The 27,455-nt window shown below is 36.9% G+C and overlaps 2 protein-coding genes and 1 long non-coding RNA gene across 5 annotated transcripts in view; all 3 read right to left on the bottom strand.

Annotated features, from left to right (window-relative positions):
* Positions 1-241: 241 nt before the first annotated feature.
* Positions 242-8,268, bottom strand: LOC113671328 (angiopoietin-related protein 7). Of its 3 annotated transcripts, XM_089187597.1 has the most exons (4): positions 3,019-3,813; positions 2,315-2,491; positions 1,813-2,193; positions 242-1,266 (listed from the first exon to the last, which is right to left on the bottom strand). In XM_089187597.1, the coding sequence occupies exons 2-4, from the start codon at positions 2,379-2,381 to the stop codon at positions 989-991; spliced, it is 726 nt and encodes a 241-aa protein (XP_089043723.1). In that variant the 5' UTR covers positions 2,382-2,491; positions 3,019-3,813; the 3' UTR covers positions 242-988. The 3 variants fall into 3 exon arrangements, with proteins under 3 accessions (XP_089043723.1, XP_089043725.1, XP_089043722.1); XM_089187599.1 differs by lacking the exons at positions 2,315-2,491; positions 3,019-3,813 and adding an exon at positions 8,187-8,268; XM_089187596.1 differs by lacking the exon at positions 3,019-3,813 and having other exon boundaries at positions 2,315-2,981.
* A 901-nt stretch (positions 8,269-9,169) lies between these two features.
* The window catches only part of LOC149037305 (uncharacterized), an 87,539-nt gene continuing 69,253 nt past the window's right edge, over positions 9,170-27,455 (bottom strand). The window contains exon 3 of the long non-coding RNA XR_016181143.1: positions 9,170-9,314. This is a non-coding gene — a long non-coding RNA (uncharacterized LOC149037305). The remainder of the gene's footprint in view (positions 9,315-27,455) is intronic.
* LOC149037306 (angiopoietin-related protein 7-like) lies at positions 20,149-26,565 on the bottom strand. Its single transcript, XM_089187595.1, has 4 exons — positions 26,383-26,565; positions 23,133-23,309; positions 22,631-23,011; positions 20,149-22,065 (listed from the first exon to the last, which is right to left on the bottom strand). The coding sequence occupies exons 1-4, from the start codon at positions 26,405-26,407 to the stop codon at positions 21,785-21,787; spliced, it is 864 nt and encodes a 287-aa protein (XP_089043721.1). The 5' UTR covers positions 26,408-26,565; the 3' UTR covers positions 20,149-21,784.

Consider the following 27,455-nt stretch of genomic DNA (forward strand, 5'->3'; position numbering starts at 1 on the left):
AGTTTATTTGTATTAACAAAATATGCAAAATAAAGTACATGTGAAGTTGTCAAGGTCCTCAACTTACACCTCCATACCTTTACAGTCTTAAATGCTTGTCAATCGTACGCAAGAAGAATCACTGGCGAATATGGAAATGAATAACCATTGTAGGCTTGGAAATCCTCGAATGTAGTAGGTTTGCGACCTACTGGGTTACCATGGTAACACTATCGTCTAGCTATTGACGTAAAAGCATCAATAATGAACAACAGTCTTTATTTCTTCACACGTTAAAACTCACATATCCCAAAGTAACATATTTTGATATAATCTTAAATCGCTTTTTTGATAGTTCTAAGATAGTGACGCTTTAAAAATCATCAAAAAACGTAAAAACTGTAAAAATAAGTGAAAACATTCAGGAACTCCAGCAAGTAGCTTAGAATGTTCCATAGGTATAAATCCTTCTGAATTAACTTCGATGTGATGAAAAGATCCTTTTCTCAAATTGGTCAACTATATATGATTCAGTGTATAATTTGGTCATTTCTACTAATCTGAATATTCTAAGCATTTTAAAATCTAGAATCAAAAGGCGTTGTAAATGATACACGTTTTGTTTCTTGTCGTGCAAATTACTTCTTCAAAACGGCATCGATTGGTCCGAATACATTTCTTTGTCAGATATTTAAAAACTGAATTTACAGATATTTTGGTTTAATTTCGACAGCAAGCGAACTAATTTTTTTTTAATTACAGCGTTTTCAAATCAACAATGAATAGTACGAAAAAAGAATTAACATCACCATGCATGCAGATTACTGCACTTGATGCTTGGTCGCGAGGGAAATAGTTAACGATGGTGTTTCCCCGTTGGAATTCATTCAGATTCAAAAAAGGCCACTCAATCATTAATCTGCCAATCATAATTGTACTAAAAGCGAAGTCGACCGATCAGAGGACGCAGAAATCACTATTTCCATGAACACTTTGCCGTCAGAAAGTTTTAAAAAAAATCCACTGGTCTAATTTTCATTTCAGTTGATGTGGGGGCGCTGCCCTTGGGATTGTTTGGATCTAATTTTTTCCAATGGATATCGGCCCAGGTTTCCTTTCCACAATGCGGATAAATTCCGTTGAGATTCGACGAAACAGCACAATCACTACTGCTGCCATACCACCAGCCTCCACCTCTTTTTAGAGTACAATTAGCAGGATCTCTATCCCAGGTACCAAAAATGAGATCTTTGTGAGGATTGAGGGAATCAGAGGAAACAGTTGCATCTGTTAAAAAAAAAAGAAAATTCCATAATATTAGGATTAAGATAACACTTTTGACACCTCAAACTCGATAGCTACTAATCGACGAAGTAGGGCAGGTATCGAAATACAAAAATATCGGGCAAAATGGTAAATACTCAAATTTTATGATTTGTTAAGGCCAAGTTGAATGAATTTTCTATCTCAAGCAGCTTCGAAAGCAAACTGTCCACGGAGGAGCGCGGACTCAATTAGGTATGGGCAGAATTAACAGCAAAACACACGCTAGAACGAACCATTATTTGCAGGTCACGTGGGGTTGGGGGAAGGATTGAATTAAAAATCAGTTTTTCATAGGATTCAAGATGTCACTAACTTGTTAATTCGCTAAATGTGCAAAATTTGAAGTGGACAAAGATCAGTTTAAGCAACACCCCTGAAGAAATAAATTTTAAATTGATTTTAGCAAAACAGCTTTTAAGCTATGGTGTGAATGGGGCAGAAGACGTGGATAGGGGAAGTAACACATAAAAATCGAACGATGAATGTTTAAAGAGACGGTTTACTTACCTGTCATATTGCTAATGTACAGCCGGTAGTCAGCCGTCCCTTTTCCAATCCCAAACCATTCATACTCAGCGTGAACAGTTTGGCGCGTAGTTACCCCCAGATCTATTCGAAGCATGTTCTTTGTTATGTTTTGTGTCAGTCGGTTTATCTTGTCCAGTCCGAGCCAAAATTCACCGACCAAGTTACCGAAGCCATGTTTGTAGTCATTCCAGGTGCGATTAAAATCAACAGAGCCATCCATTCTCTTCTGGAAGACTGTCCATCCCCCACCAGAAGTAGTTTGGTCACAATACACATTAAAAGCGCCTGAGTCATCTGGGTCGATCGTGTAAATACCGCTGATCCTTTGACCGGAATGGTAGAGCTCAACACAGTTCTTAGCTGTTGATGAAATACAACGGAAAAACAGTTGATATACTCATGAAAAATAACAATAAAAATTGAAACGAATAAATGTTAATAAAGGTAGTAACACATATGAACGAAGAGGAATCGTGCTTACGTTTCGCCAATGTTTTGTTCTCCGTGAGAATTTTAACCTCAAATCGAACTTGGGTGACTTCCTTCATTATTTCTTCCAAACAGACTGCAGTGTTCCTTTGGCAATCTATTGGGAGTGCTCGCGTTGATGGTAGAATTTGATAAGTCACAAAAAGTGCCAGGAAAAGCAGATCAGAACCTAAAGGAAATAAATTTTATAATATGGCGTAAATTTACTGCTCAGGGCAGATCCAGGATTAGTAATCGTGGTCGGATTGATATCCGCTGAAGAAATTAAGTTCTTGGAGTGGTAAATAGGTAGCATGCTCCCCTAGAATTTTTTTTTAGGTCGTCCGAAAGGTCATTTTGTAGAAAAAAACGCTTTGTTAGAACTAAATTATAATGAGTCTTAGCAGAAAATGAAATACCCCACCTGGTAAAGACAACAGACATGGCAACGTTGCGGCTTTACTTAAGAATCAAGGCTATCAAGTACAGTGTAGATATGTCGTCTGGTAACTTTCAGCATCAAAGAAACGAATTTCGAAGGATAAATTTTCGAAATCAATAGACTACCTTGGCTTGTGCGTTTTGTTTACCCACTTTATCAGAACTTTTAATTAGGTCTGAAGGGAATTCTCAGCCCTATCTTTTGTGAATCATAGGCACATACGCACGTAAATAAGAAGAAATTTGAATGAAGTACTATTACATGACCTGACATACTAGGTAAAGATGTCTCTTGAAGTCAAACCTTGGTGCTTCATTACCTACATCCTAGCCGAGAAAAAAAAAGGTCAATTTTTTCCACATCAAGTTCAGTAGCAAAGACGAAAATGCCATTTAGTGCGTATTTTGCATTCTCGCATACTGTTAAGGAATTTCAAAATCCAGATCAACTTGAGAGACAGCATAAGTGCATTACCCCTTTGCGTTAGCCTACACTGCAAACATAAATTGGTTAATTATGATAGAGGCTTCAACATTAATTCGATGACACCTATTCTCACACAAGCTCATGCGCCAAATCAGTCAAAGGCTTGAGTGGTTTGAATGTGCAAATAGGACATAATAGACCATGCTTTAGTGAAATACTTAGACCTTTGACACTGAGAACCTACGCTATCTCTATTTTGCTGTATTACTGGAACAAGCAAGCATTAGGAGACCAAAACAAGATCACTAAATATTTTTCATACAATAGTGGATCATTTAGCCGGGTTAAATGTTACAAATCTCGATTTAGAATTCCCTTTCACGCTTGCTCTCAGAAATATTTTTAGTTTTTTTTAAATCTTTTATTTATTTATTTATTTTTTATCATTAGTTCAAACCAACAACAATCTTCATTCAACGATTCCGAATGAACGATCCTTTGACAACTTTTTCAATAACCAACTAGGTGCAGAATTACAAGGAAATCTACCATATCTACGAAATCTCATAACCTTGATATGTTGAAGTGTAGCGACTAATGGACCGTGATTATTAAGAGCCCATGACTGTAATTATCGAGAACCGATGGCCAGGCTAAAAAAACCGAAAATTCTGATAATTTGCCTGGAAAACCCTCTAAGGGAGATATATTCAAAAAAATTATTTCAAAGTTTGAAAAATTAAATGTGCCCGAGAAAATGGGGAAAAACGAAAATTCGGGTTTTCAGCAATTAATTATGCAAAAAATATATTAAAATTGACCAACTTTAGTGCGCTAGTACGGAAGGAGGATGTTTCGTAAGAAATTGTGGGTGTTTTTTCTTCAAAATATAATTTATTTGATTTTCATTTGTGGCATTTTAAGGAGTATTAATTTTAAAATTCACATGATTTTTAACAAAGTGACGTCAAACGCTTGTTGCAAAAAGCGAAAAATCGAGCAGCTTCAAGCCTTCAAAACGCGTCTTGGTATGTGTGTCATCATGCCAAACTACATGCTGGCACAAAGTTTGGTCCTTAAACTAAAGTAATATAATAAAAAAAAAATCTGGTAATAATTTCCTTTCGTTGTTGTTGACGCTTTCAACATCCGTCAAAATGTTACAACTCTTCAAGTGAGCTGTAACTTCCCTAGTACAGTCTTTCAATCCGACAAAGTCAACCACGTTTGGATTTTCACAACTTGCACCACAAGCTCCCCCAAGAAGAGAAGCAAAATTACAGAATGACATCGTTTTCCTTATATGCTCTGTGAAAAGCCTCGCGCTTGTTTACCTCTAAGAAAAAGACCGTGATTGCATCATAGAGAATTATCGCCCAGACTGCAACACGGTATAATTGCTACCGTGACATAAGTCCTTTCTATCAAGTTTTATGACAGAAATGTGGCCATTTTCCAAAAAAAAATAAAAGCAAATAGCATAAAAAAAAATAGTTGGGCTGTTATCTTTAGGTTAAAAACTACACAGCAGAAGCTTGCGGTGTTGCATGAATTTGTTTACTCACATGACTTTTTTCAAGATATCCAAGATATTTCAAACGAAATGTTATCGCTGTTGCACAAAAATTAGCCATTCAACTAAGAATAGTGTCGATAATAAACACGTAGTCAACAAAAATGGTGAACTATACAGCGGCCCTTATCTATAGTTAGGTGAAGGTAGTGCTGTTGAAATAGTGAGTCAACCATAACAGAGTCTTCTGCAATTCAAATTAACAGAAAATTTCGCATCTACACATCAATTTGCAGCCCTCTTCAGCAATGTCTACGGATTTTTTATTGTATAATTTCATATCATTTCCATATCAAATAATTGTTTAACCATCTTTAACTATCTTGTTTTCTTCGTAGCTCTCAAGTACGATTTCTACAACTGATTTGCATAATGCAAATTCCTGACCTTGGCCATGGTCCCTTGCAAACTCTTTTATTTTGCCGGCAAATTTGTTATTTCATATTATTTTCGTATAAGGACCAACCTTTGTGCCAGTATGCAGTTTGACATGATTTCTCTCATACCAAGACGCGTTTTGAAGGCTTGAAGTTGCTCGATTTTCCGCTTTTTGCAACAAGCGTTTGAGGGTACTTTCTTAAAAAATCATGTAAATTTTAAAATTGAACCAAAGCTCCTTAAAGTGCCACAAATAAAAATAAATTGAATTATATTTTGAAGTAAAAACACCCCCGATTTCTCACGAAACATCCTCCTTCAGTACTAACATACTAAAGTTGGTCAATTTTACTGTATTTTTTGCATGAATAAGTAGGTAAAAACCCAAATTTTCGTTTTTCCCCATTTCCTCGGAAACATTTGATTTTTCAAACTTTTAAATGCTTTTTTTTTTTTTTAATATATCTCCCTAAGAGCGTTTTTCAGGCAAATTTTCAGAATTTCTATATTTTTAGCCTGGCCAGCGATTCTCGATGATTACAGTCTTAAAGGGTCTACCCCAAAACTTAAAAGACAAACTGGTTTCTGTTTTGGTTTTTTCCGGGGGGATAGACCACCCCCCCCGGTTTTTATTGGTTTTCTCCAAGGAAATCGCTTCAAAATAGGTAAAACGTATGAAGCTCTCACTGCGATGGTATTCAACAAATTACTCTGAGGGTTTGCACACATATTTTTTCCATCCTTACTTAATGTTCGCCACAAGTATCAGTCAATTTGATCGACGACAGAGGCCAAGAAACGACTGTGTTTTTAGACTTTTCGATTCATCCAAATATTAGACAACTTTGAGGTCAAATATCTCCCCTTGTCAGAAAGCTACAACACTAATATCTATTCCCCTTTATAAACAATCATTTCATTTCTGAAAATCATCAAAAAAATCTCAGGTCACTATCGTATTTTCGTATTGGATGCCTTTTAAAATCTGCCACGTGACAAGTTTCTCTCAACTACACCTGTTATGCAATTCTTGGTCTAAGCGGTCACTTGACCAAATATACCTACATTTTTTAGCTCTTTATACAAGATGATTGATCAAGAGAGGTAACAAAATGTAAAAGACTTTCGATATTTTTTGTAGGAATGGAAAATTCCACGTTTAGAGAGATGCATATGGGCGAAAAATCGAAGGGAAAATCGTAGCGTTTCTTTCTTCATGAGAAGATTAAATCTTGAAATTTTTTTCGATGGTCTCGGGATCCTTTCCGTACTCGTCCTTTACATGATTACCGAGTTTTGATTACTTGTGTTCCTCCACACGTTGATGAAAGTGTCGGCTCACGCAAAAGCCTTTTTTGACGTTCATATTCTCGATGGAAAAAAATCCAGTTCGAGTAGACTAAACGCACGGTTTAACATTATCCTCAGCAGAGACAGTTTGTACTTTTCGTCAACATGGCCTTGGTGATGCAATAAAAGTCCATTATCAGTTGTTTTCGCGTAGACCTTCGTTTCTGGTCGGGGACTATTTCCGTTAATCATCATTCCAAGAAAGGTAAGTTTGCCGTTGTTCTCGAGTTCCATTGTAAAACTGAGTGAAGGGTGGATCTCATTCAGCATTGACAAGAAAACAGAGGCCGACGAAGCTCAAAATCTTAGCAGAGAAAGCGTTCGAAGGCAACTGTCTAAATAGGAAATATGCCCTTAACATCACAAAAAACAAAAAAACAAAAAAACATAAAAAAACACCTTTTCCAATTCGACGGAAATTTTTACGGGCAAGTGGATAAGGTTGCCATGAGCTCTCCTCTCGGACCACTGATGGCAAATGCGTTTATGTGCCATATTGAAGAAAAATTGGAAAACCAAAACAAGATGTCTGCTTAACAAAGTGCCGTCAAACCCTTGTTCCAAAAAACCTCAGCAAAATGCCCGATGTTTCATCTGCCTCTGTTTTCTTGTCAACACTGAATGAAATCCACCCTTCACTCAGCTTCACAATGTAACCTGAGAACAACGACAGACTTCCCTTTCTTGGACTGATGATTACCAGAAACAGTCCCCGACTGTCAAGTCATTGAACGGTAGTCAACAAATGGTGGTTTGACATTATCTTCTAGACTTGAAAACAAAACTGGGAAATTACATGAATCATCAAATACATAGAGTAAAAGTACTGAGTGGCTGCTCACGCCACTCGTCGTGTGACCAGACATGATCAGACACGAAGGTCTGCGCGAAACCAACTGATACTGGAATTTCACAGCATTACCAAAGCCACGATATAGCAGCCATATACTCTCATGATACTTGATAATAACATGTCTATTCCTTGTTGAGAACGTCTCATTGTCATGATTTGGGTGTAGCTCTTTGGAAGTATGCAGCACACATATGCGACCAAAAAGAAAATGAGAAACTACAAGGAAAAGTTGGCGACAAGCTCTGTAAACTGATAAGACTTTACCCTCATGTGTTTCTTATTACCTAACAGGTGAGTGGACCTATTTTCTCAGTCGACTGATTGATGATAAAAAGAAAGCCTCTCGAGAATTCTTGCACGACGATAAGGGACAAAAATAGAACGGACATAAAAAAATAAATAAATAAATAAATAAATTAAAGAGTGAATTTTAAAAAAATATATATATATCTATATTATTCACGTTTGTCAAACACACAGAGACAATACTGTCGTACACATTCTGGAACGAACACCTTCATTCCTCGGTTCCTCCCCCCCAAATCGGCTCCAAACCGAACAATATACTGTTTCTTATTCTAATAGACTGTTTGTTGCTTCTTTCTGAGGAAGTTACTGCAAGCATTTCAAAGTGTTATCCTTTTCTTTTTTTCCTTTTCATGTTTAGCTACATTGCTTTTTAAAAGAGTATTGCAAAGGATAAGAACTACGAAGACAAAACTGTATATTTTAGAATTGCAAAGTTACTCCTTTGAAACATAAATTGGATTCATCATTCTGCAGAATTAGTCTCCCGTAATATAAGTAACGATTTAGAGAAGATGGAATGATAAATACGAGTAAACGAAGGATATCTTACTTACATCTCAACGATGTTCTGTTCTTTGCGAGAATGTTAACCTCAAATCGAACTTGGGTGACTTCCTTCATTATTTCTTCCAGGCAAACTGCAGTGTCTTTGGCAATCTATTGGCAATGCACGCATTGATGGTAGAATTTGAAAAGTCAAAAAAAGTGCCAGAAACAGTAGAGCAGAACCTGCAGAGAAGAAGTCATCGAGCGTTATGAGGTCATTTCACCTACGATATGTTATACAGTCACATTTCCGAATGAATTTCTGACTACAAACGAAAAGAAATTATGGGGTTCTTTTGATTGGGAAATCTGGATTTAGTTTTTGATATCCGGATCTCGGAGTTTGCGACAAAGCATGAAGTAAAAAACCAGACTTTAAATCTCAAAAACCCGTTTCTTACAGGGGATTATTATTATTATAAGTTATCCAACTTATGATATCACGAAATTCCTTCTTTTGCGTTCTTTTAAAAGACGAGTGCTTTCTTTTAATCCCATAAAGCATTTGCTATTTTTAAATTATTTTATCAGTCATTTCATTCCAACATATGATTGTCCAAACAATAGTTGGACAAGAAATTGAAACACCTACAAACAAGAAGCTTGCAAGAGTTCCCCTGCGCTATTTTAACCCGCTCGCAATTTTTTAAAAAGAACGATAGTTGTCAATTTTGGCATTCCCAAGGTAGAAACGAACTCAAAACTGCATCTGCATAATCCAAGAGATTCAATTCAGTCAACTATTGAACAAGGCGATCGAGTTTTTTAGGCGAAATTGTTCAGGGCTCGTTGCAAAAGAAAGTTATAGGCTACCACGAGCGTGAATGATCGACTGCTTCAGATAACTGACTTTACTTCATTTATCACACCACGACTGAAAGATTTCAAAACCTTTGGAGTTCGACTGTTGTTCCCTGTGATCGAGCACACTGACTGGGTTTTAAGAGTTGATGGTGTTGGCTATAATAGGAATCGCATACAAACCCCATCGGTTAAAAGGAGGTGCAAACTTTAGCCTCTTCATTTTCAATAGCTGCAAAACGAAAAATTCCATATTTGGAAAAAAGAAGCCATTCCTTGTCGATTGTCCCTCATTTTGATTCGTCGGGTGTTGTTTGCGGTGTTATTCATAAAGGCTGCAAAAAGATAAAACCGATTTTATGATAAAGATAGGAAAGAACATTAAGAAACTCTATGGAAAAAGTACAGTGGGAAAGTTTTTCCCAAAAGTACTAGGACCTTACATACTCGTGCTCTGTTCAAGAACTAATAAAAGTCCGTTCGAATTTGTCTGCTAAATATGCCCACAGAAAACAAAAAGTAGACAAATCCTATTGGCTCAGGCCGTTCCAAGGGTTAAAAATTCTGTTACCCCTTAAAATAGAACTAAGGCAGCTAACTATATCGAGAATCTACAACGGGTTCGTAACAGGAAATTTCTAGTTTTGGCTCGTCTTTGGTCAGTCTTATTCATAGTTGGCGAGAACTTGCATGTAGTCGTCAACCATATCACTGAAATGTGACATGATTGACGACTACATTATCGTGACAGCTAGTGTTCAGAATTCAGCTGGTCTTCTAGAAATATCGCAGTTTCAATTTTTTCTGCCTAAACAAGATTTAAAAGAGTGTTTGATGAAGTCTCTTCCGGACCCATCTTTGTTTATTGATGTGATAGATTTTCCTTCGTGAGATAGATGTTTAACAATGAGTATTGCAAAGCAAATCAAATGGAATTCAGTAATTTATTATATTGGACTTATGATTATAAACAGTAGCTATATAGCTGTTTTATATCCTCTGATATTTGACACTTCATGAGAGCTTAATGGCTTTTTTAATTGTTGGCAATTTTCCGTAGCCTCTAATCCTTCCTAAGCTCTTCTCATCAGTTTTCATCTGTCAATCAAATCACTATCTAACTCATACAGTTACGGTGGCTACAACTTTTAAAATCATTTGGATAAAATTATTTCCGCCAGCGACATTTATTGAATTTTTCCTTCTCAATCCCGTGACTTACTCACGTTATCGATGATGTGTTTCGAAAGAAATTTAATTTGACTGTCAGCTTTGGTATAGAGGAAGATAATTACCTTGCAGCTGTATTGTGGCATTCTCGTAAATTGGCAGGCAGAGAAGATGCAGAAGACCGCTGAAAAACAGAGGTTTAACAATCACATTCTTCACTAATTAATCGATTAATCAGTTGTTATTTACCATTTTTTTTCCAAATCGTGTGGTGAGTTTACCCTTTATTTCGGAACTTGAGGTCCCTATATGGAACACATGAAAATATTTGTAATGGATAACCCATTTTCACCAACACGGTGTAAAAAAAACTGTACACATGCATTTTATCTATTTTAAATCTATGATCCAGAATCACCACAATCCTCGACACACTTTTCAAACGTTTTCCCTTACGAATTACGTCTTTTTAATGTTGGTTGTAAGAGCACTGGAAAGCTATCTCATCCTTGACAAGAGAGTAGAGATTTTTCTTAAATTTTACGATAGGTGGTTTCGTAGGGTTACGTTTCGCTACAAGGAAGTGATATCGCTGGTGACTACATCTGAGACAAACGATGATAATACGTTGGTACTGTTTTCAACGCGTCCAAAGCCTTTTTTAATTGCCTTCGGAAGTCTTATCACCAATTTCTACACGGAAAAAAAATTCTTCTTTTTCACGAGAAAACAAATTATGTTCTCAGCATGTTTTTCGGGGCATGGAAAAACTCATTTGTACACTTTGTTTTCCTAACATTTTTGCATTGGTTATCCAGCGTGGGTTACCTCGGTGTTTGTTTAGTTTTTTTCTTGAAGCGGCTAATGAGGTGAAAACTTGATATACGACACCAGTTTTCCGGCACAAGCGTTACACTGATTAGCATTCCGTTTTCTGAAATGTTTTCCCCCGATTTTCTAGTATGTTGTAAGTGTTTTCGTGGCGTTTTAAAGAGTGCATCGCGTATGATCTAAATAGACAGCTTTTTCTAAATTTCGAATCCGATTTAACGGAGAGTTTTAATTGACGATGAAGAAATCGGAATTCATAATTCATGTTTTAGTTACGAATTCGTTATTTTCAAAGGGTATTGGAAACTTCCACAAAGTAAATCAAGAGGTCCATGTTTCTGAAGGCAGACGGCTTTTTGGGGCAACTGGGTTATCTATCATTTCATTTCTATCATTTGGATTATTTTTGCTAGTTGAATCATTCATGTCTCTTGGATCATTTCTGCCCGTGGCGTCATTTGTGTCTCTGAATCATTTGTGTCTATTGGATCGTTTGTGTCTATTGAAACGTTTGCGTCAATTGAAGCGCTGGTGTCTCTTGGATCAGTTATGTCTATGAGATCATTTGAGTATGTTAAGTCATTTGTGTCTATTGAAGCGTTCGTGTCTGTTGGATCATTTGTGTCTATTGAAGCATTTGTGTTTATTGAATCATGTTTGTCTGTTAGATCATTTATGTCTGTCAGATCATCTGTGTCTATTGAAGCATTTGTGTCTTTCTGATCATTTTGTGTCTCCAAACCGTTTCATTATTGTGATAAGGACGGAATTAGAATAATCAAAATAACATGCCTAATATTTTATGGGTCACCATCAAAGTATTAGACAAGCACACGTCAGCAGTTTGCATCAATATTGTATTAGAAAGAATACCTCAGTCCAAATCACGTTGCCAAATGCGCAGGGACGAGTACGCTCTTCCATGCACTTAGTGCCAAGTAGTCAGGAATATACTATAAGGGTTTTTTTCAAACTTATTGGTAGTATCAAAAAATATGGTATTGGATGTCGAAGGACAAAAAAAGGAAATGATGTTCGTTCTGTAGATGAAGAAATCTGCGAGACTGAGTATCGTCGTAATTGTGTAAGGGTGCACATGCTCGCTGCATTGGCTCACTACAATCGTGTGATGATTTGTAGCTTGATTTAATCGTAGTCATGGTTCAAAATCATCAAAATTATCATCATAAATGTTGAGAAATCTCCCCTTTCCTCTTCTCCGAAGTTTTTAAAGTGAAAAAAACTGAACAGTTGTTAAAAGGCTCAAACTTATCTAATGGGGTGCCGGATGTTTCAACAAAACTTGACGAGCGTAGTGGTGGACAAGACTCAAAAGGGTTCAGCAAAATGGATCACCAGCTTAACTGAATATGTTGCGTCGTTTTTCGAACAGTTAATATCATTTTCAGCTGCTGGATTTCAAAATTATTGTCAAAGTACAATATTTCAATTTCAAAACCATATAATTTCAGAATTTTAAAAATTTTCAACACAAACCTATGCAATTTTCTGGTCGTGAATTCGAGTAAACGACGATTCAAGCATGCTGAATCTACTACGTAGTCTCGCATAGAAAATTTCATTCATTTTTTCGCTCCGGAGAAGAAGAATTTCGGTTCTTTGAATACATATTTGGTCTTGAAATATTTCATGGTCGTTTCTGCCTTTTCATAGTTTTCGAGTAGAACATGATTACTTGGTAAACCCGACACAGTTTTAATTTTTTTTTTTTCCGAGTAAAACTATTGTTTACATGCTTTGTTCTAAAATAATTGCTTCATGCTTTAACTGTACTTATATCGAGTTATTAATACACTTGGGAAGTTTGGAGAGCTCTCAAGAAGCTCAGTTTACTCTCAGCTGTGCATCGAGCAACTCTCATCAACTCTTACCCTTCTCTCGCGCGTGCATCTATAACTCGCTATACAATCGCTATCCAATTCCTGAGTGTTTTATAAATACTCTAGTGAGTAGATTTGCGACGGAGTTCCGTTCTCCAGAGCGCTGTACTTCTAGGTCAGTTTCCTGCTTAAATTTCATTTGCATATATACTTCTTGAAATATATTTGGATAGAGACCTGGACAGTTCCATGAGACCATTCATGGGCCGATGGTAGATATCTTATCTTGTTCAAATCTATAACTTGCCGCAGCATTGTATCAGAAATCATTATATTTTATAAATTTTTACACTCAGTGAAATCCAGAACGTGCTCCGAGGCCACAAATGTGATATTCAATACCTCTGTTTTGTTTATCAGTTTAACGGATTAGCGCCATCTTACACTTGACCCTTATTTAGCATTTCACTCGACGAACGCAAGTGGCCTATCAGTTTTGCGCGTGGAGAGAAAACGGTGAACTCTTCTCGTATCTTACTGTCCCTACCACAAACAGTTATTTCAGGTCCAACAATAGGCTCTCCTGAAAACTTGTAAAGCTTGAAGGATAAATAGTAAAATAGTTGTAATGAAATCGCAGCACATCTGACTGCAATCTGAAAGAGGAGATCTTCTCAGACACGCTTAAAGTTATTTCGGGCACGATGGGCGCTAAGCCCTGACCCTCATTCATGGTGGAATACGTGAAAATAAATAGCAAAACACTAGAAATTCTGTCGTTAGTTGTGGAAAGTTATAAGCGAGAAAAGTTCTTTTACAGGTTTCAGTTAGATATTAGTTGTTTTATTATTATTTTTAGTTAAGTTTACTGTCACAGAATAGTGTGCGTCCCGAAAAAACTCTCCTCAAGCATGCTACATTAAAAGAAACTATAGAACATCACGCAGAGCTTTTAAAGTACATATAGTACATATATTCTGAAATTACAAAATTTTTAACGCATGTATCAGTGGTTTTCTTAATACTAATTGGACTCAACCTTCTACCGAATTATAAGTAGCTGACAGAGCTGCGTGCGCACATGTTCTATACATCAATGCCTCGTCAAGTCGTGGTTATCGCCAGAGACAATACTAATTGTAGTAATTTTTTCGAGAATCACCGTCATAAGTAACCCGTTAAATTGAATACTGTTTCAGCGAATCCTTGGAAAGTCATGTTCAGAAAGTTTTCAAACACGCTGAAAATTGCACCAAATATACCTTCGGATTTTACCGTAAAGTTTTCACTCTTAAACGCAAGCAAGGGAAACTTATGTTTTTTCGGCAGGATATATGATATACCTAACGGGAAAATAACAATTTTTTTTAAAGCCGACCTTTGTTTGAGGACGTGCGAGTTCGTGAGAATTTCGTAGAGCGTTCAGGCAGAATTTGTGGTTGGTTTCAACTTCAGTTATGGGATTTATTATTTAATGGTGAAAATGGCAATAATCTTTCATATACCGGAATCTGAAATTATTAGGACTTATTTTCATGTAGTCTGGCCTAGAAGCCACGAAATAAGGTTAAATGATGATATTTATAGATATTTTAGAGTATCATTGTCTATCACATCTGAGGCCTAAAAGTGATAAATTTCATTTTATCAGTTGCATGAATAACTATGGATATTTAGCTACCTAATCTTCGGAGCTATGAAACAAAATGAAAATATGATTTTTCCTATTGTTTAAAATGTCGAGCCTCGTAGTAGTTGCGAAGTACATCATTGCTCCCCAAGAGCAAGTTTGTGGCAACTGCGTATGGTGAAGAGTAAGAATTTGAGATACGTTACCGATGGAATTCAAGATTAAAGGGAAAAATGTCAGTTAATCCTCAGAGCTATGAAGCAAAACAGAATTACAGTTTTTCCTGTTGGCTAGAATGTTGAGGTTAGTAATTTTAGAGTAAACCATTGACCCTCAGGAAAAAAAGGTTTCCCCTCATCAGATGCATAAAAAGAAATGAAACTGCAAAGCAATCAGGTTAAATTGAGGAATTCTTTCTGATACATTTATTTCAATAAACAAGAGCAGTGAAACTGTGTTATCCATTGATAAGTTAAACTATTTTTAACCTAGGTTCGGGATGTTTCTAACTCACTAGCATATTTTTGCTAAAGAACTCAAGTGGCTTATCACCTGCGAGCGTGGCGACAGAACAAGTGACTCCTCCTTTTTCGTTCATTCGATGTCAGTCACAAAAGATTCTTATCTGGTTCAAGAAATTTTCCGACTCCCCTGGAACTATTTTGGATCAAAAGGAAATTGGTCAAATTTTTTAGGTACTATATTTCAGTTTGGGGTACGGGGCAAAAACTTAAGTTCTGAAAATCAGAGGCGAAGGAATCACTTGCCGCACCAATTAGTAAACCAATCGTTCGATAAGTCAGTCAGCTATTCTTTCAGTAAGTCCATCATCAATTTTTCGCTAAAACATGTGATTGTCTTCCCTTTCACATGCGAGCCGGTGGTCTGAATGAAGAGCGTATGAGAGGAAATTGAAAATGAAAAACTATTTTCACCAACACTGAGCATAGGGAATTATAGATAATCGAACCCGGCTATATTTTAAAAGCGGCCAGTTCGAAGAATAGAGGAGTGCCCACTAAATGCAGGTTTTACATAGAAGGGGTTTTATATACTGAGAAAACGATAGAAAATTCCAAATTCTGTCATAATTGACCCCTTCAAGTACAAATACGCACTTACAAATATAACTAACCTTGCTTCGAAAGATAACACTGGATTTAAGTGCGCTTAAGAGATTCTTCTTGGCATTGATTCATTAACACGCTCACTGACGCCACAAATGTGTCATTCAATTTGGATAACATACTAAATATATTTTTCTTGGGTCAAAAATAAATTTTAAGACAGATATTTCTCAGACGGTTGTATCAAAAGATATCAGAAGATAAACATGTATCAGTAATCATTATATCTCAGATAATATCCACGGAAACTCAGCACGTTTACCGACGCCACAAATGTGATATTCAATGTGTCTGTTAGCTTTTTTCCGTCTAATGAATTAGCACTATCCTTTGTTGTTTAATCGTATTTCTAGCTCAACAAAAGTCTTTGTTTAGTGACTCACTGTGACAACTTAAGAAGCTTATCGGTTTTACAGGTGGAGAGCAAGCAGCCAGCTCTTCACTTATTTTACTGTCCCTGCAACTAAAAATATCTTCAGTCTCCCCTAAAAACTCATAAACTTTAAGATAGATAGTAAAATTGTAAATTCCAGTGTTTTGCAACAAACTAAATATGGGATATCCTTTTACATGCACGAAAGCTATTTTTGGGTACAGTGAACACCAATTAAGACTGGTGAAATCTTGACTATCGTTCAAAATTGACTTAATCATGAATTTGATGAAATTATAGAATACCAGAAATATTGTCGCTAGACCTGGGAAGTTAAAATCTCGTACAGCTTGAAAAAAAATAATTCTACCTGTTTGTGATGTGATTTTTCTTATTTTTAATCTTGTTGTTGTTGTTGATGTTGTTGTTTTTAATATGGGTAAATATAAATCTGTACTGTTTAGTTAGATTGAGAGAAATATTTTGAAGAGAAATGTCTTCAATCGATAAAGGGGGTAAGTTTCTGAAGAAAGTGTGGTACATCGTCAGCGGGAGAGTATAGCAGGGTGATACAGTATCATCAACTGAGTTGATAAGGTAAATTGGCTACCGTAGAGAGTTTCAAAGCTGACGTTTCGAGCGTTAGCCCTTCGTCAGTTAATAGACATGCTAAACAGGAAATGGATAATAAGTTGATAAAATGTCTTTGAGAGAAATGTTTTTAATCGTACGTTAATCAGTCGAATCATCGTTGGAATTTAATAGCAGTTTTAGCGGTGGAATCCTGCTGGTAAGGCTTATATTATTTGTGAACAGTTTGTAATCAAAGTTGAGGATAACATTGTTAATAAAGACGAGGATTACGAATTCCAATGCTCAGGAGATTATTATGATAGAGATTATCTCGCTCTAATGGATCGAGGATGGTGTCGTATCTCGCTATTATGACTACGCGCGAGGTGATTAAAGCAAAGGTGCTTAATTTCGAAATTGCTGGTGCTCAGTTTGGATTAATTCCTTGATTTACCAAAAATAAGTTATTCTGTTTATTGCCTGAAAAATATCTTGTTACCTTTTCTCAGGGGGTTAAAAGTGTTTAAGTCTACACCATAAAAAAAAGCTCAAAACTTTGATGAGTATCTCAATTCAGCCCGAAAATTCACTCACGAGTGGTAACAAGAGAGAACCAAATATCTGAAATCTTTAGAACAAACTCTATGAACCAATGAAAAGGGGAGTTATCATGAATACTAGCTTTGCTTTGGTGAAAATCCATATGGAAATGGCAAAATACGATATTAACTTTTCTGATAATTGTAGCAAAGCTCTTGTCTATAGTAATCACGATAAACGGGTCGTTTTGTGCAAACTCTCTGCTGCAAGTATCCTCTCTTTCTGACTTGAGAGAGCTTCGATCAGCTCTTATTGTTAAGTGTGTCTTCAGTTGTTCCCTTGGTTACACCGCTATCATGTTAAACATTATGACAATGTACCACATGTAGAAAGCTTCATCTTTGCCAATAGTTCAATAGATTCTTCAGTACAGCGCTAGCCGCGTGAACGACCCTTAACCCTTCCAGTGCTAAGATCTCAATATCAATTCTTCTTGGTGTCTGTTATACGATTCTTATAGTTTTATTTTGCAGAATGTTGTATGGAATTGGATCAACTTATAATCCCCTGATTGGTATTTTTCTTTATTCTCATCACCTTTCTGTTTGATGTAGTATTGATATTGCGAGCAGAAATTCTGTGTTGGTCACTTATGGGAGTTAAAGGAATCATGCCGTTAGACGGCAAGAAAAAAATGGCCATTACGCCTAAAAGTTGAATTTTAACAATTGGTCTTACAAAAATGGCTTATCGTAAAAATTGCTCTTTTAAGAACGAAGGAAAGAAATTAACCGTTAGCCGTAAATTGGCCAAAATTTTAACCGTAAAAAATTTTAGCCGCAAAGCCATTACAAGAACCTCTTTGAGATCCTCTTAATAGTGCTTGAAGCGACATGTGGGTGGCTCCATTCCATATTTATAGTGGATCGGAAACTGGGCATCTTTATTCTTGCGGAAATTCAAACCCTGAAGGGAAAATACCTAAAGATTAAATCCAGTAAAACATGTCAGTGGACGCGTCCGGAGGATTTACTAATTTGTCTTAATTTCTTTCAAACGTAACGAAGTTGAACAAAAAGATTGTCCAAACAAACTGCGTCTGTGTATTTACAAACAAATCACTGGCTTCGTGTTTTTGAGAGGAAAAAGAAACAAAAACCTGATCTCATTGTCTTGGAATCTTATTGATTAGATATTTCTGCGTTTAGGACAGAAAAAAAAAAAAGGTGAAATACACTACACGAAAATTTGGATTCACTCGGGTTGCAAAGTAAGCAAACGTGTTGAAAATTTAGGGATATAAATTGGTGTTGACGCACTGATTTGCCTGTTCTTGTGGCTTTCCTGTGCACACGTGATATAAACGTGACATTGTGCTCTTTGTTTCCTTCACCTTTGCAGATACTACAAATTTTTAATAACGACATGAATTTGCACAAGCATTACCCTCTTTGCAAAACCAGGCAAATACATTTCAATACTAATCTTTTTATTCCCATGTTTTAAAACGTTTTCGCAAGGGATGCAGATGTAAATATTTGCAGATAATCTTCTCTAAATGGATCTAAGAGCAAGAACTGGTTTGCTAGAAACTTACAAGAATGTGTAATAGAAGGCCAAATAATACCATGCAAAACTTTTACAGGGTGTGTTTGTTTCTTGCTACATTTGATGTGATTACTTAAGGGAAGCCCGAACAACGTTTCTGTGACCAAGGAATGTTGTCTGCTGAAATGCTTGAAATATGACTCTCAGAAAATTCGACCTTTTCGCTTTTAACCATCATAGTCGCGCCTTGAAACGTTAAACGGAATACTATAATCCGACGGATTTAAGTCCCTTGTCTTTCTCTCTTCTTTGACCCCAATAGAAACTTTGTTTGATTCAAAACATTCCCAGTCTATTAAATTCTTTGTGCTTTCTTTTGCAAGCCTAATGGTCCTAACCATCCACTGATCTTCGAATCCTTATCTGTTTCTGGCGTGCGTGCGTGCTTTCGAAGACTGTTACAACATGAAAACAAAAACCAATTAAGTTCTTGTCAATGACAAACAAAAGCTTAGATGAGTATTTTACACCAAAGAATGTTAGACACATGCGAAATTATCAATTTCTTTGTTTGTCCATCTGTAGAACGTTGTTTCAAAAGCACGTCATCTGTTTCTGCGTGACCTCGCAGCCCGCGTGGGCGGCAGAGGGGAAAGGCATACTTCCAATGCAAACCGATTGTTAAACAACAGCGCGAAATACAGTGACAACTTTTTGACTGTAAATCTTTCCATTTTTAAATTCCTATATACGAGACTTTTCTCACCCCCAAAATCTCGAAAAATGTGCGACCCCATTGTAGTAACTCCATTTAAAGAATGCAGCCCTATTATAGTAAATCCATCCAGCCGTGAAAATGGGACTAAGAAGTACTTACCCCACCCTCTATCCCCTCACGGGCATGTACGGGGACCTGTCAAGCACAGTTTCCGCTCAATGACGTAATAAAGATTTTAAAAAGTTCATTTATCTCCTTGTTGCTTAGTCGCCACTTTATCTTAGCCTGTGGCAAAACTGCACTAACACAGAAATGAATTCTTTCAATATCGGAACAAGAATTAATTTAGGAGTTCCGGTGAGTTAGTTTTCTCTCGAAAGGCTTTAACGATAACAGCCAGAGTTCCTCACGAAAAACGTAGAAAATGTTAATCAGACAATTTTATTTTGAAAAATTTGCAGAATTTAAATTTTTGGAATTTTTTTTGTTTTTTGTTTCTTTCTCTCTTCCTTTGGGTGGTATGGAGAGGTGTTCCGAAATAATATATTTCCTGCTCACCCAGCGGACATTGCGAAAGATCAGAAATTAGATTGACACACGGAAACTAGGATGCTAACGGTAAAGACAAAAGCGTCAGCATACCCGCCTAAATAACTTAAAGAGGAAAAATTTAAGTTAGTACGCGCGCTCTCACTGCCCGATAGGTGTGTTTTTGATTGAGACGTCATGCCTTCTTTATTAAATTTTGTCGTATCATGTTTGAGTCGTGAAAGAACAATCAAAGAGACAACAAGAAAACAAGACAAAAAACAAATTACTAGGATTAAAATTGAACGTCTTTATTTACATCACTATCGTGCAATAGCATCCCATGTCGATATTCCTATCCTAGAAGTATAGATGAAGTTTGTCTCCATGGACAAAGATAATCGGCTCAGCCTGCCACGAGTCTCCAATGGCTCAGTGGTACAGCATCTGAAGTATTTTTCGGAGGGTCATAGGTTCGACTCGAAGCTCTTTTTTCTATAAATACCTGTGTCAGTCACAGAAGAACATCATCTTAAAAGCTTGAGAAACTGCAGATAACCTTTTGGAGAATCTACGAGTCTTATAACTAACACACGTGCGCTTTACCAGGGTCAAATCGTATTATTCGCAAATCTTATTATTCGTCATCTTAATCTTCTTTTTTCGCATTACACATTGATTGAGTCCATCTCATTTAACTTTATCCTACTCTATTCTCTCCATGCCTAAGCTAGTCTTGATATTATTTGCGCGTTTAGGACTCGAAATCCTAATGACGGAAGATTGCATTTGCTCACGGTCCCCTTTCTAATGCTCAATAGATTCTTCAGTGTAGTGATAATCCCTTTACCGGCCTTTTACTCTCAAGATCTCATAAGAAATTCTCCTTACTAATTGCCATTCAATTATTATGGTGTTATTTTGGGGAAGTTTACATTGGATCCTGCATTAAATAATTGCCTTATTGATATTTCTCGTTACTCTCAACATTTGTGTGCTTGATATTGTGTTGATGCTGTAAGAAGAAATTCTGCCTTGAAGCGACTTAAAAGTGGCAGCAACCCGTTTACGTAATGGATCGGGAATTCAACGACTTCATTCTGGCAGTAATTCCACCCGCAAAGGCGATCCGACCGAAAGGTTAAATCCAATAAACATGGTAATTAAGATTTATCGAAGATTACTTAAACTCTCTTAATTTCTCTCAAAATGAAAGAAGTTAGTCGATAAAAAACGGAAACAAAGTGTTTCTGCGCATTTTTAAACGGAAGTATTGGCTTTGTATTTTAGAGATTTTAAATTGAGAGGGAAACGAATGAAAGACCTAACCTGTCGCTGTCTTTTTTTAAGAGTCCGACCATATAACGATTTAAGCAAAATTTTGGACTATTTTCCAAGTTTGGTATTTGCTATTTTTCTACTCCGTGACTTTGAGAGAGAAATTTAAGACTTTTTCATCGTTCATTTTGATAGATTTGTAGTTTCTTCAGGTGCAGTGCACAGACAATTAAGGGTAAAAGTAAGTACATTTCCTTGCTATACTATAATAGCTTAGAACGTTCTACAGATATAAATCCTTCCGAAAAAAAAAATTATTTTCTAAAATCGCATTTGACCGACTATATATGGTCGAGTCCATGATTTTGTCATTTTTTCTATTCTGTATATTCTAAACATTTTAACCTCTAAAATTAAGAGGCGTTGGAAAAAATACAGATCTTTTTTGTCTTGCCGTTAAAAATTACTGCACTTGATGCCTGGTCACGAAGGAAACAGTTAACGATGATGTTTCCCCGGTGGAATTCATGCAAATTCAAGGCCACTCGATCATTAATCTGCCAATCACAATTTTAATAACAACGAAGTCGATCGAGCAGAAGACGCAGAAATCACTATTTACGTGAACACTTTATCGTCAGAAAGTTTTTAAAAAAAATCCACTGGTCTAATTTTCATTTCAGTTGATGTGGGGGCGTTGCCCTTGGGATTGTTTGGGTCTAATTCTCTCCAATGGATATCGGCCCAGGTTTCATTTCGACAATGCGGATAAATTCCGTTGAGATTCGAAGAAACAGCACATTTACTACTTCTGCCATACCACCAGCCTCCGCCTCTTTTCTGTGTACAATTAGCAGGATCCCTATCCCAGGTACCAAAATTGAGATCTTTGTGAGGATTGAGGGAATCAGAGGAAACAGTTTCATCTCCTTAAAAAAGAAAAAAAGAAAATTTCATAATATTTGGATCAAGATAATACTTTTGACGCCCCAAACTCGATAATCGACGAAGTAGGGCAGATATCGAAATACAAAAATATCGGGAAATATAATTAATACTCAAATTTTATTTTGCTAAAGCTGAGTTCAATGATTTTTCTATCTCAAGCAGCTTCGAAAGCAAACTGTCTTCGTGGTAGCGCGGACTTAACTAGGTATAGGCAGAATTAACAGCAAAAAAACACTCAAACGCTAGACTGAAACCATTATCTGCAGGTTACGTGGAGTTGGGGGTGGGGATTGAATTAACAATCAGTAACAGAGAACTGAATAATTGAGTTTTCCATTGGATTAAAGTTGTCACTAACTTGTATTTTCAATTGGCTAAATTTGAAGTAGGCAAACATCAGTTTAAGCAGCCTCTCTAAAGAAACCAACTTTAAATCGTTTTTAGCAGAACAGCTCTTTAGCTTTGGTGTGAATAGGGCACTAGACATCGAAAGGGAAGTAACATATAAAAATCCAACGATGAATGTTTAAAAGACGGTTTACTTACTTGTCATATTGCCGATGCACAGCCGGTAGTCAGTAGTCCTGTTCCCAATTCCAAACCATTCATACTCAGCGTGAACAGTTTGGCGAGTAGTTACCCCCAGATCTACTCGAAGCATGTTCTTTGTCTTGTTTTGTGTCAGACGATTTATCTTGTCCAGTCCGAGCCAAAATTCACCGACCAAGTTACCGAAGCCATGTATGTAGTCTTTCCAGGTGCGATTAAAATCAACAGAGCCATCCATTCTCTTCTGGAAGACTGTCCACCCCCCACCAGAAGTAGTTTGGTCACAATACACATTAAAGGCGCCTGAGCCATCTGGGTCGATTGTATAAACACCGCTGATCCTTTGACCGGAATGGTAGAGCTCAACACAGTTCTTAGCTGTTGATGAAATACAAGGGAATAACAGTTGATATACTCTTGAAAAATTGCAGGAAGAATTGAAATGAATAAACGTTAAGAAAGATAGTAGCAAACATTAACGAAGAAGAATCATGCTTACGTCTCGCCAATGTTTTGTTCTCCATGAGAATTTTAACCTCAAATCGAACTTGGGTGACTTCCTTCATTATTTCTTCCAAACAGACTGCAGTGTTCTTTTGGCAGTCTATTGGGAATGCCTGGGCTGATGGTAGAATTTGATAAGTCACAGAAAGTGCCAGAAAAAGCAGATCAGAACCTAAAGGAAAGAAGAAAAATCAAGTGAGTAAGAAGAAATTTGAATGTAGTAATTCCCTAGAGTATTATTACATGACCTGAAGTGGGTAGGCAAAACATACTATGTAAAGATATCTCTTGGAGTTAAACCTTGGTGCTTCATTTCCTACATCCCCGCAAAACCAAAGGTTAATTTTTCAAAAGTTAGATCAACTTGAAAGACGGCATATGTGCATTACCCCATTTGCGTTAGCCTATACTGCAAACATAAATTGTTTAAAATATATTAAAGTTCACACGGCAACCAGGTGGTCGATCAGACATGGTCTGATGCTACTCTGGTTTACAGATTTAATGAATGCAACCGAATAAGTTACAATTCATAGACCCAACGTTAAGACACTCCTGTCTAGTGCCTTCATTAGTGGTGATGTAAACGCTGCAACAAGAGGTCTTTTTTATATGATCACTAAATAGCTGCCTTTTTTCTGACGAGGTGTCAATAGGGGCCAGGAGGCAAGCCGCCATCGTCACGATGTAAAGGAGCGTGGGCGGAGTTAATATGCCAAGCCTCCAAACAAAGGCTCTGGTGGTAACGCCGATTAGTGGTGATAATTTTAGAATTATCCCACCTAATTGTATGGTAAGTTAGGCATGTGTGCTCCGATAATGCTGAATTTTCCTTTTTGCAAAAGAAAACTGGTTTTTTATCTCTTTCAAACGTGTACCAAACTGATGTTTGGTCTGTCCAATGTATTCGTTGTCCCAGTCCTTGCAAGGGATAGAATAAATGGCGTCGGTTTGTTGTTCTTTCGTGACAGAATCCTAAGATTTGGCGAAAATATGCCCCAAAGTCTGAAAAGGTTTTTGAGCAACTTTAACGTTGTGGCTATTCAAAATTCTCTTGATGGGTTCCGTAACACTCTGAATGTAAGGAATAACAGCAAAACCAGTCTCTGATTCCCTTTCATCAAGAGTGTTACTAGTTGTAAGGATCAACTGTGGATGTTAACAATCTCCATTTAGAATTACCTTTCACGCTTGCTCTCAGAAATATTTTTACGTTATTTTATAATTAGCTCAAACCAGCAACGATCTTTAATCAACGATTCACAATGAACGATCCTTTGACAACTTCTTCAATAACCAACTAAGTAAAGAATAACAAGGAAATCTGCCAAATCTACGAAATCCCATAACCTAGATATAAACGGATTTTACTATAAATATTAAGGTTAAAAAGTGTCATTTTCAAGTTGAAGGATAAAATTTTTATCATGCTGCCAAATATGGTCAGTTTGAAGCTGAAGGATCAAATTTTTGTCATGTGCTTATCTATGTAATCAATTCTAAAAATGCTAATGGCATTCTGACTAAAACTCTAAAATATTTACATAGAAAAATTACGAGAAAATCGAGGCAAGAATGATAAAAACGCTAAGGCGAAAGAAATTATGTTAAAAGTGAATCGATAAGGTTAACACTTTTGCACGGATCGAATCACTATGTTTGTTCAGTTTTGGTTCAAGTTCGCGAATAAAAAGCATTTCAAAGATCAAACAATCCTGTTCGCTCTGACATTTCTTCAGAATCTTGAAATTTCTTTCGATGGTCTCGCGATCCTTTCCGTGTTCGTCCTTTACGTGACTGTCGGGTTTTGATCGCTCGTGTTCCTCTTCACGTTGATGAAAGTGTCGGCTGGTGAAGCCAACATAATGTGCATAGCTCAGTTCCATCGTAAAAATGAGTGAAGGGTGGATTTCATTCAGCGTTGAGAAGAAAACAGAGGCTGATGAGGCATCGAAATCCAAGCAGAGAAAGCGTTCGAAGACAACGGTTTCAATAGGAGATATGCCCTTAACATCACAAAAAAAAAAAAAAAAAACAAACAAAAAACACCTTTTCCCAATTTGCAGGAAATTTGTACGAGCAAGTGGATAGAGTTACCATGGGCTCTCCTTCGGACCACTAATGGAAGATGCGTTTATGTGCCATATTGAAGAAAAATTTTAAAGGAAAAACAAGACGGCTGCTTTCTATTAGCGCTTTGTCGATAAAACCCTTAGCAAAATGCCCGATGTTTCGTCTGCCTCGGTATTCTAGTGAACACTCAGCTTCATAAAGGAACTTGAGAACAACGACAGACTTCCCTTTCTTGGAATGATGATTATCAGAAACAGTCCCCGACCAGACACGAAGGTCTACGCGAAACCAACTGATACTGGAATTTTACCGCGTTGCCAAAGCTATGATGAAACAGCCATATAATCTGACGATACTTGATAATATCATGCCTATTCCTTGTTGAGAACGTCTCATTGTAATGATTTGGGTCTAACTCTTTGGATGTATGCAGCACGCATATACGACCAAATAGAAAACGAGAAACTATACAGAAAATGTGGCGGCAACCTTTATAAACTGATGTGGAATAAACCTGACAGGAGAGTGGACCTGTTTTCTCTGCCAATAATCTATTTTCTCGACATTTTACTTCACATACTGTCAGAGACATCACACGTATCAATCTAGTTTTATCGAGAATGACCGTCCTGCGATATCTCTTAAAATGCTTATTGTGAGATACTTAAGAGAGTGTACGTGACGGTTTGACGTTATCTCATATCTTTCGCAACACTCGTCAAAAATTGCAAAGTTTGATTTTGTGTTGAGAAACAAGCCGATCTTGAGAGTTTGGAAATGGGATTGTAAAGAACACAGTGTAAAACAAAGTAATAGAAAATCATTAGTGTTAAGGTTCGACTGTGTTAGATGAAAAGAACGTGCTTTATCTAAACAAGCTCCAGAACGACTATGAACCACTACGCCTGCACTTCAACTTCTGTCCACTCAATTGATGATATATGGAAGGCTTCCCGAGAATTCTTACATTTTGCAAAATAAAGTCTTTCATGCAGACCCCATGTTATGAACGTTGCTACAACTGTTTTCCTCTTCAAATTGAAGGGCTCTAGTATTAAATGACATACTCTTTTTTTTACAAAAAGTCCTATATTTGGAAAAAAAATGTCCAAAGTGTTTCCAGAAGTTTCTATGTACTGCAAATTGTATACCAAACAGCCGGTATTACATACCTATTCCTTGTTGAGAACGTCTCATTGTAATGATTTGGGCGTAACTCTTTGGATGTATGCAGCAGGCATATACGACGAGAAACTATACAGAAGATGTGGCGGCAAGCTTTATAAACTCATAAGACTATACTCTCCGCTGAGTTTCTTATTACCTGACAGGTAGTTGGACCTATTTTCTCTGTCAATAATCTCTTGTCACATCACTATTTGTAATAATCTAATTTTATCGAGAATGACTTTCCCGAGATATCTCTTAAGATGCTTATTGTGAGATACTTAAGAGAGTGTACGTGACGGTTTTGATCTGAGATCTTTCACAACACTCGCCAAAAAAAATTGCAAGTGCAAATGTTAAAACAATAGGGAACAAAGGCAAAGTTTGATTTTGTGTTTGGCCATCATAATCCCTCCGAGCCCGAGGAAAAAGAAAAAGAAGGAAGTACTTCATCTATATGTCTTCCTCGATTATCGTGAGCTCGACATATCTTCGTGGGAACTCGAGTGAAATGCGTCACGGTTTTCATAACTTATCAAATTGTTCCAACCCTTCTAGAGTAGAGGAGGCTAAGTAAACACCGATAAAGTTCTTTATTGCGCAATTGTCCAGACAGGGCCTTATGTGTTACACGATCTCAGAGGCTTTTCTTCGTAAAATTTCCGCCAGCAATCGTTTCGAGAAGAATGTCCTTTCATTCAAGCTAGGAAGTGCAGAGTGTTCTGCCACATGCGAACAACCCATACATCTTCCGCTAAATAACTTAAAATTGATTTATTTGCGCGCGTGCTCCACTCTAATTACAATAACAACTATCATGATGGAGATGTAAAAAAACACAGCCACTGTGGGTGGCTGTTGACCGATGCAATTAGGTTCCCAGTTATGAAAAAATGATTCACAACTAAGTTACTTGTCTTGACCTCGATGCTATAAAACGGGTAAGGATCCCACGTTTTATCCTAAAGAGAGGGACATTCCAGTGCGATATAATTTAAGTTTGCAGCTGAACTAAACAGGCTAAGTGAGTAACACGAAGAAGTTATTTGAAATGGCCTGAATTGTACTCGAGCGCTTT

This window comes from Pocillopora damicornis, chromosome 11, assembly GCF_964200805.1.
Source record: "Pocillopora damicornis chromosome 11, jaPocDami1.2, whole genome shotgun sequence".
Classification (NCBI taxonomy): domain Eukaryota; kingdom Metazoa; phylum Cnidaria; class Anthozoa; order Scleractinia; family Pocilloporidae; genus Pocillopora; species Pocillopora damicornis.